The sequence below is a fragment of the Portunus trituberculatus genome, chromosome 17, assembly GCF_017591435.1.
Source record: "Portunus trituberculatus isolate SZX2019 chromosome 17, ASM1759143v1, whole genome shotgun sequence".
NCBI lineage: Eukaryota > Metazoa > Arthropoda > Malacostraca > Decapoda > Portunidae > Portunus > Portunus trituberculatus.
In genome coordinates this window covers 19,932,200-19,942,199 of record NC_059271.1, presented here as the reverse complement: position 1 = coordinate 19,942,199, position 10,000 = coordinate 19,932,200, and the positions used below count along the sequence as shown (strand labels likewise).

General features: G+C 38.3%; 1 protein-coding gene across 2 annotated transcripts in view; it reads right to left on the bottom strand.

The window, feature by feature from the left end:
- The window catches only part of LOC123504990 (calmodulin-binding transcription activator 1-like), a 697,746-nt gene that overhangs the window by 76,372 nt on the left and 611,374 nt on the right, over positions 1-10,000 (bottom strand). For both annotated transcript variants that reach the window (XM_045255981.1, XM_045255980.1), the window contains 4 exons: positions 5,511-5,582; positions 4,746-4,887; positions 4,174-4,220; positions 1-22 (listed from right to left, as the gene is read on the bottom strand). The exon at positions 1-22 is cut by the window's left edge and continues 17 nt beyond it. In XM_045255981.1, the coding sequence (XP_045111916.1) occupies positions 1-22; positions 4,174-4,220; positions 4,746-4,887; positions 5,511-5,582 (283 nt within the window). The remainder of the gene's footprint in view (positions 23-4,173; positions 4,221-4,745; positions 4,888-5,510; positions 5,583-10,000) is intronic.

Genomic DNA, 10,000 nt, shown 5'->3' with positions numbered 1-10,000 from the left:
ACACTCGGCCTCCACATGAAGGCTAAAGGAACACAGAAACACTCAACACTGATACAAGGGCCTCCGAGCACACTCAAGGGGGAGATTGAGGGGTGCTACAACTCTTTCAGGATGTTAGTTGGTCATTGACATGCATCTAGTATACTGCATATAGTTACACAGTGATATGCAAAAGATAGCAGAGGGAGGGAAAAAAATATTACAAGGGGGACTCTAATGCATAAAATGAGTGACTGTAAAAATTATCCCCCTTGATTTTGCTGTACTCCATGAGCACTACTACAAAGTACAATACAGACTAATTATATATGGCAGAAGTACCTAGTATGTGTAGGCAGAATATGGTGAGTAATGCACAACTAGACATTGAAAAGGTATCGTAAGTACATACCCTATATAAAACACTGCATGTATGGAATGGAAGGGATGGACAATTAGGGAAAGATATAATGCTAACATATCTTTTGGGGGACAATATTTTGGAGGATGCATAACTGCAATATTTGACCAAAATGAATTTTTGAAATAATTTGGTGTGAATTTTGTGCCTTCTAGGAGAAATGTGGAAGGCTCTATCACCCATCAAAGGTATCACTGGATCCAATGTATCATACATAATCTTTAATGCAATTGTTCAGTCATGTAATACTTATGAAATATTGTACATATTATTTATTTAAATTTAGGATATAGTGAAAACTTGTGAATCCAACGTTTTCTAATCTAGCTTGTTTCTATATCCATAAACAACAGTAAAAAAGTTTATATATTAACAATATATGTGATCAAATGTATGATACTCTACTCCAAGTTTTGATGCCAAAGATGTAGTAGCCAAACATGAGTTGAGTCTTGTGGAGGCCATGGAGGAAACTCAATTGGGTGACTTTTTCTGCAAAATACTAAAAAAGTTTCAAACAGATAAACTAAGAAGAATGTGATCTGACATTAAAGAGAAATATCCACTCAAAATCTTAAACTCACATGGTATTAATGAATTTTTTTACTATTCATTATTACTATGTTATTAAATATAATGTTATACAAAATGACTCATAGCATTCAAGATCATTATTAAAAGTATATCAAAGGTACAATCCATCCCTTCCATCCACACCTGTACTATAAGTCTGGAGCCTACTCCACATACAGTACAAAGCTTTCACACAAATACTGGTCAAGGCTTTCCATTTAGCAAGACTAATAATAAACATTAAGAAATTAGCAAAATAGAGCCAGTTTCTGCCTGCTTACAAAATTACATTTTAGCTATATTTTATGAAAAAAAATATATAGATAAAGAAATAAATGCATACCATAATTTGTGAAGATAATGAAAAAGCAATCCATAAATAATGCTGCTCCAAAAATCAGAGGCAAATATATTCAAGAAGCCTTGAACAGCACAGCTGATGATAATGCAAAGTTATAGTAAAACAGCCCTGAGTCAGCTTTGCTGAACAGAATGAATAGCCTCACTCTATCAGGAACAGCTCATGAACAGCTCTGAGTCTGTCTGGAATAGCATGAAAACAGCTTTGAATCTCGGTAGCACAACAGAAGACCAGCCACATTTGCATGGCATGGTGAACAACAAGCCCAATATTTAGCACATCAAAATTGTCAGCGTTATCATATCTTTAGTACAGCAAGTTAAATGCCTTGTGTCTGCATTGCACACAAAACAATGCAGAGCCAAACACTTGTATTGCACAAGACGTCAACAGCCCAGAGCATGTTTAGCATAACACATCACCCATCAGCTACCTGACAAGAGAACCTACATATTGTTTGGCCACTACCACATAAGAGCTGTAGAATAACTGGCATTAAAATAGTGTGGTGCACAGAATCATGATTATGTCAAAGTGACATAAGGAAACCTACAGTGCTGCCTGCAACTGCACACTCCCCTGAACTTTAATTCAGCATGTACAGTACCTAGTCAAATCTATCACTAAAATCAAGTCCCTAAAATAATGTACAAGTCTTGATACCTTGGACACACAGAGCAGTTTTCCGACAATGCCTAATGATAAGATTCACTATACAAGTTATGCCAGATGTAAGGCCTGGTGGCTCCTTGTATGTTATACTCTCATATAAGTATAATAGATGAATCAGTAGAGAATAGTGTGAGAACCATAACCTTAACTTGATTTGCACAAACATCACGCATGGCAGGCATATTTATCTACATCTATGTAAAAACTTGAACATGCCCATATTTTTTATCTTTTTTTATATTTATTTCATTAACATTTACAGGAAGGTCACTTCACCTATATGAAATGGGAGTTTCGTGCTTGTATGTTGCCTGGACATGATTTCCAGATTAACCGTATTTTCAATTAACAATGTCCATAAGGGAGATTTGAGAGTAAGCACTTGTCGATTATCGTCTTTTTTTATTTTATTATCTAAGAGGACATCAATGATAAAAAAGATATACATATATTAAGACGAGGCACGCTACTTATTTATTAACCTAACCTCCAGAGGGAAATTAATCTAACCTTGCATTATCTAACCTAGGTTAGGCTAGATTAGTGTCCTTAACCCCTTCAGTACCAGAACGTGTTTTCGTATTTATTCTGCTTGATATTTGGCGATTTTAAACAGCTTCAGAAACTTGTGAGGGAGTTAGAATAATGAAGACTGTGGCTATTAATCTTCTGAGCTCCATAGATCCATTCAAATGTAAATAAAATAATGCAATCATACCCAAAAATTAAGGTTAAAAATGTATCCCAGTGCTGAAGGGGTTAAAGACAGACTACTTAGTATCATAGATGGCTACCATCACTACAGCAGCAGTAATAACTCCCACTCATTTTTTGTGGCAAGAGGTGACGTTTGACCATATCTAAGGTTTCCCCAGTTGAGCCGAAGACATTAGTATATAGAGCGGCGTGCCTTATCTTTATATATATATATATATATATATATATATATATATATATATATATATATATATATATATATATATATATATATATATATATATATATATATATTAAAATCAAATAGAAAAATGAATAAATAAATAAAAAAATTGAAATAGACAGACTAACAAATATTAAATAGTGTATGAAGGTTTGGAAGAGAAGTGCTATTCCGAGTTACCTCATATTGATATACACGATGAAACAACAAACCACCGAATCTTCACGCTCCACCACTGTATAGATTCAACAAAATACCGACAGAAATCATAGAAAAAGTTTAACGTGATATGGCTAGCTCTCCGAAGTTCATAAGGCACCGCATGGCTGCTTCAGGTGAGGTGTGTCTAACATGGTTGACGCACGCGCAACCCGGTTATTTTAAAGTTCTATTCTTCATGATTTCTTACTAGCAACTGAAAATATAAAAAGTAGTCAACTTTCTATCATTATGAAACAAGAAAATTTAGAAAAAAGCTGTTTATTTATTTTTTTATGCATGTTTTTTCCATAGCAGGGGGATTGACGAGGGTATCTACTACATACTGGGAAAAAAGTTAAATTTCCATTTCAATATCATCAATTCAAAATGATGGGAAAAAAGCCATCACAAAATAAACCACTAGTTTGTTTGTTTTTTTCCATCGTAAGTGTCAAAACAATACCCACTCGAAATCTAAAACAAATAAGATTATAAAAGCAACAATCTAAACGATACATTTAACAACATATTGAAAAAAAATATTAGTCGCTAATGTTTAGCAAGCTGTATGAAAACAAACAATACAGGCCCGCCATTTCATTAGCACAGACAGCCTAGTAGATCAGTTAGTAATAAAGCAATCACGCAGGGAGCACTGCCTTTCGAGGCTCACCTGCCTTGCCATCCTCACCAGAGTGCCAATATTCAGGGTGCCATGATATATACTTTTTCAATAAAAGACAACATTCATACAACAGTCCTCACCAAATTCAACAACATAAATATTGCATAAAGATACAAAATCCTGAAGATATAAGCTGTTCAAAAGAAAGTCATGTAGGTGGCAAAAACTATCCTACACACACACACACACACACACACCTATTCTGACTATTGCGGAATGCCTCGGGCGCCATGGATCCTACAGCACACACGCACAAACATAGGCGTGCGTGAACACACACACACACACACACACACACACACACACACACACACACACACACACACACACACAATATTTACCGATATCTCAAGTTCGTTGTTGAGGTCCGGCTCATCCTCGCTGAAGACTGCGGAAGCCAGGTAGAAGTAGCTTAGTGACACACCCAAACACCATTTATTTGTTTAGCGTGAAAATCTAATAATCTATGAAACTTAGGGCTTGACAGGCATTTGTAAATTACAAGTAATTATTAATAGAATGAGAAAAAAATCACGCTTCTAAACTACGATCTAGCTCAATGAAGGTGATGAGTTGCTGACAGACAATCATTAATCAAACTTATGTAAATCAAGTGACATGACAGTTTTAGAACCAGATTGATAAGACACAAAACTTGAGATATAATGAGAAGAGACAGCGTCCCACCCTAAATGCCGCTGCCTCTATTCCTGCGGACACATCCCGCCCGCAACAAGGCAAGACCACGGTCTAACTGCATAGCTAGATCGTGGGCTAGACCGCAGAGAACACGGTTGTGAGGCGTGGGCAGCTGGTGTGAGGCGCTGCGTCCATCATTATAACTCAGCTGCATTGATGACGTACAGAGTTATGTGACAATTATTACATACTAGCGGGTAGCGGCGGCACTTACACATTGGCTTGAGCTGACTGATCAATTCTTCCTTGGTCCACTCTTTCTTGTCGGCCCAAAGGGATATGCTGGACGCCATCACTAGTTTGTTGTCGTCAGGGTAGGGCACGTTGAGGTAGTGCACTAACACGATGTCAGGGTTCTGCAGTGGAAGACACAGCAATTTCAGACCTTATAGCTTTAGTTCGCAGGAGCTTTCAATTCCTTTACATACTAAGTGAATCGTTCTTCCGCTGTCCTATATATGTACACATCCTAGTTTGGATTAGCTATAGTGTATCTCATCACAAAAAAAGCTTCGTGAGGGCCAACAAGTATGCATTATTTCATTTTTTTTCCCTTTAAATCTCTCATAAATCAGTAATAATAGCAAAAATAATATAAACAATAATGCATGCAGCAGTAACATGTTGACGTTACGATTGCATATCAAAACGATGAGTTATCTCTCATAGATACCATTAGAACTTGAAAAGCAGAACAATGATAAGAAAAAAATAGCAAAACTAACAACAACAATACTACTACAACAGCTACTATTACTACTACTACTACTAATAATAATAACAATAACAACAATGACGATAAAACATCAATAAGTTCCTTATGATAATGCTTAGGCCACTCTTTAAGTAAGAAAAAAAAAATATCGTAAAATGAAAGCGTTTGTGTTTAATGTAGTGAGGACAAGTATTAATCCTCATCTCTCAATTACGCTTGACAGCCGCGACACGCTTCGGAGCAGATGATTGAGGACACACTTGCCTGCAGCAGCCAGTAGCAGCGGCGGTGGAAAGTGGGCAGGATGGCGGAGTGCACGTAACAGCCGTAAATACACTGAAAGTAAGAAGGGAACAAAAGGTTACCATTATTCGAGCTATTCTTTCTAATTCTACAAGTAAGTTAAATTCTGAAAAGAAAATAACGAAAAATTGAAATGAGATGTTTTGTTAATCTGGTCTCTCTCTCTCTCTCTCTCTCTCTCTCTCTCTCTCTCTCTCTCTCTCTCTCTCTCTCTCTCTCCCCGTCCTCCCTACTCTCCACCCACCTCCTTTATCCAACTCTCAGGTAAATGGTGGCCGTTCACATCGATTCAGTTTTGCTCAATTAAAACTCGATTATACTGCTGACGATGGAAGTTGCCGACACCGAAAATGGAGATGTGATTATAACGCGCGGATAACTTGCCCCCGTCGTTCCTGTGGCCACTATCCCACCCCACTCCCTCAACCTATCCCCGCCACAGACGAGAACACTTGGTCCACCCCCGACGATCCTATAACCTGCCTGCAGTTACCGCACTTTCTACCTCTCTCTTTTATCGCTCTTACCGCTCCCCTCCGCGTGGCGCCAGGCGGAAAATACACCCAAAACATATTTTTCCCATACTTCACCAGTACAGGGTTTGTGCAGTCGCGGTAATGGAGTGACGGCGGGGAAGGTGGCAGTGGCAGAGGCCCTGGGAAGCCATCCGTCACGCCCCGGCCACTGTGTTGTGAATTAGTGCAGGAAATAACTCATGGGATCCGACCCACTAAACGTGAGTTACGAGCTCATTACAGGAACACCACTTATAACACGATTATCAGGAAGTGGTGTGCGCAGACCTGACGAAGTGAGCGGTGGTGGTGGTGGTGGGTGTGATGGAGGGGGTGGCGGAGGAATTAAGGGACTGATCCGTGAGCTGTCCTGCTGGTAAAAACTAAAAAGAGAGCCCTCCGTTATTCAGCTCCTTGTGTTTTCATCTTGAAGGTGAGGGAGCATCTACTTGGTTCACGAGAGAGAGAGAGAGAGAGAGAGAGAGAGAGAGAGAGAGAGAGAGAGAGAGAGAGAGAGAGAGAGAGAGAGAGAGAGAGAGAGAGAGAGAGAATTTTCTTCCTTCCCTTTTGCATGAGGATGTGGTGAGGTATAGGAAGCCCAAAGGTTAAACATAAAAGGGAGAATATGTAGATAAGCTTAGCCTCTTCTCCTGAGGTTAATACCAAGATCAAATCAAAGGTGCGGAATACCATACAATATGTATCAACTTCCAGAAACACGTTGAAGTAAAACAAAAGAAGGTAAAGGGTGGAAAATATCATAAAGTGTGTATAGGACAGCCCATCGATGCTGTTTTTTTTTTTTTTTGTGTGTGTGTGTGTGTGTGTGTGTGTGTGTGTGTGTGTGTGTGTGTGTGTGTGTGTGTGTGTGTGTGTGTTTCTTCACTGTTTGATCTGCTGCAGTCTCTGACGAGACAGCCAGACGTTACCCTACGGAACGAGCTCAGAGCTCATTATTTCCGATCTTCGGATAGGCCTGAGACCAGGCACACACCACACACCAGGATAACAAGGTCACAACTCCTCGATTTACATCCCGTACCTACTCACTGCTAGGTGAACAGGGGCTACACGTGAAAGGAGACACACCCAAATATCTCCACCCGGCCAGGGAATCGAACCCTGGTCCTCTGGCTTGTGAAGCCAGCGCTCTAACCACTGAGCTACCGGGCGTGTGTGTGTGTGTGTGTGTGTGTGTGTGTGTGTGTGTGTGTGTGTGTGTGTGTGTGTGTGTGTGTGTGTGTGGCAAGAACTCAGTGGCCAGAGTAAGGTCAAACACTTAATGACTAAACATATCAAATACTCTTAGCATTATGACCTAACTTACATTTCTTTCATATTTTTCTCCCTCTTTAAAAAGGAACAAAATTAAATGTACTTAAATAGCAATAACAACAAGAAAACAACAATAATGGTGATGATGATGATAATAAGAGCAACAACAACAACAACAACAATAATAAAAATAATAATAATAATGGCACTACTACTACTACTACTACTACTACTACTACTACTACTAATAATAATAATAATAATAATAATAATAATAATAATTAGAAAATAATTCCGGCCAAGGTTACACTAAACGTGAACTGTTAATAATACTGAGTTCATAAACTGTCAAATACAAGTAATTAATTATTTTTTATGGTGTGCAAAATTACCTTGCAAATATAGGGCGAAGTTACATTCATTAATTACATCCAGTCAGTAATCATGTACACCCATTTCCAAATATTCCCTTATCCGACTAACACATGAAAATTCAGTTCCATCAGAGAGAGAGAGAGAGAGAGAGAGAGAGAGAGAGAGAGAGAGAGAGAGAGAGAGAGAGAGAGAGAGAGAGAGAGAGAGAGAGACTACTACTGGGAAAGAACAAAACCTAAATTATATAAACATTTTTTTCCCAGCCAGTAAACTATATCCTGATACACATGTAATACTATCATACTTGTAAAACCAAAGTGTAATAGTCGTTTTTTGCATATGCCGGAATATACCGAGCTTGAGAAACACTACAGGGCGTTGAAATGCTAAATGAATCCTTTGCCACTGATCTTTAATTCTCTTCTCTATACGCCACGCTTTACCCTTTCTCTACCTGTGTGCTTGGGCGGGTAGGGGTGGGGTGGGATCGATGTAGAGGTGGAAGGGGACAGATCTCTCCTCTCGTAAGCTTAAAATATAAACCTACCTTCTCCTTTTTCCCTTCCTATCCCTTGCCGTATGCCAGTTTCGACATCCACGCCAATCAGTCTTTCAATCAATCAATCTTTATTAAGTTCAGGCAAGTTATTTATAGAAACGGTCGTTAATTCGTATACTGCACCCGTAAAAAAAAGTTGAAAAAAAAGAAAGAAAAGTACTGGTTGGCGTAATAAATCCCCCATTAGCGCCGTTATGATGCCATTGCTCGGGGCCAACTGATGCGGCGGCGTTATTGCAGGCCCGCCATTAATACCGCGCTATAATCACATGCAAAATTACCGCTCATCGTAAGCACATTCATCTTGCAGCAACAGGGGAAAAGCGACGGACTGGCACATCACCTCTCTCTCTCTCTCTCTCTCTCTCTCTCTCTCTCTCGCGAGGGTAAGGGAGAGGAATTTGGGCCGTGCTGATTGGATGGGGGGAGGACGAGCGAGTCAAACAGAGAATTGTAAGCTGAATGCTGATTGGGTGAAATTCAGATACTGAAAAAAATACTTGACAAACACTTCATCTCCGGGCAGAAGAAGGCAGCTCGCGAAATTATCTACTATTAGATTGATTCTTGATGCGCGGGTAACGTTGTATCTCACTGCACTGTCATTGTTTCAGCAGTATCACGTGGTCCGTGTGTAGTTTCTTCCTCATTTTAACTGTGTAGGTATAATCATACTTATAACATTTATCATTAATCGCTTGAGTGATACTGCATTTTGATTTCCCTAAAGATATTTTAGATGTAACGTAGTATCCCGTTGCATTGTTGGTGCTTATATTTCTTGTTTCCGATACATTTTCTACTCTTCCACATTCCAAATAATCCATACATTTAATATCGTAGTAAAGTGAAAATATCCCTTTCTTTCACTAAATTTCTGATGTAATAACGTTGTATCTCACTGCATTAAGGTTATTTAATTGGCATCATGTGATCTGCATGATTTCTTTCCTTCCATATTCCAAATATATACATGTATCTATACTGAGAAAATTCTCTTTTCACTACCACAGGATCGCTTTCACTATATTTTGCTACTGTTTGAGAATTTTACCAAATTAAGGATGAAACTTTTCGTTATCGACGGATTATAAATCATAGTCACACACACAACATAAATTTACAGTATTTGTTCTATTATAAATAAATGACCAGTAATCTGGTGAAGTTTGGAGGCTGTCTGTGTGTCATCTGAAAATTCTATTAAGTTACGGATGATACTTTCTAATTTAAACGGGTTAATCATCTAGTTATCTTAGCTGGACTATCAAGAATGATTTGGTAATGTTTGGAAGTTGCCTATATTGCAGTATTGAATAGGTCAGTCAATTGAATGTAGTGGCCACAGCTAAAAAAAAAAAAGTCATACATTTCAGTTTTATTTGCTATGTATAATGGTCGGAGTGATACTGATAAAACTATTTTCGTATTAGAAAAAAAAGCTTGGTAAAAATACATACGTGTGTCATTCTTGAATCAATAAATTAAGACTTGAAATATGTCTAACAGTGGTTTAGAGGATTAATGAAAATTATAGTTAATTTCGTTTAAATTCCGTGATTATATACTGGAATTTGTCCTCATATATTTAAAAATATACATATATTATAAAAAATCCAACCCAATTAAGCCATAAAACCAGCATCACTATAATTATTCCTTTTAGTCTCTCTCTCTCTCTCTCTCTCTCTCTCTCTCTCTCTCTCTCTCTCTCTCTCTCTCTCTCT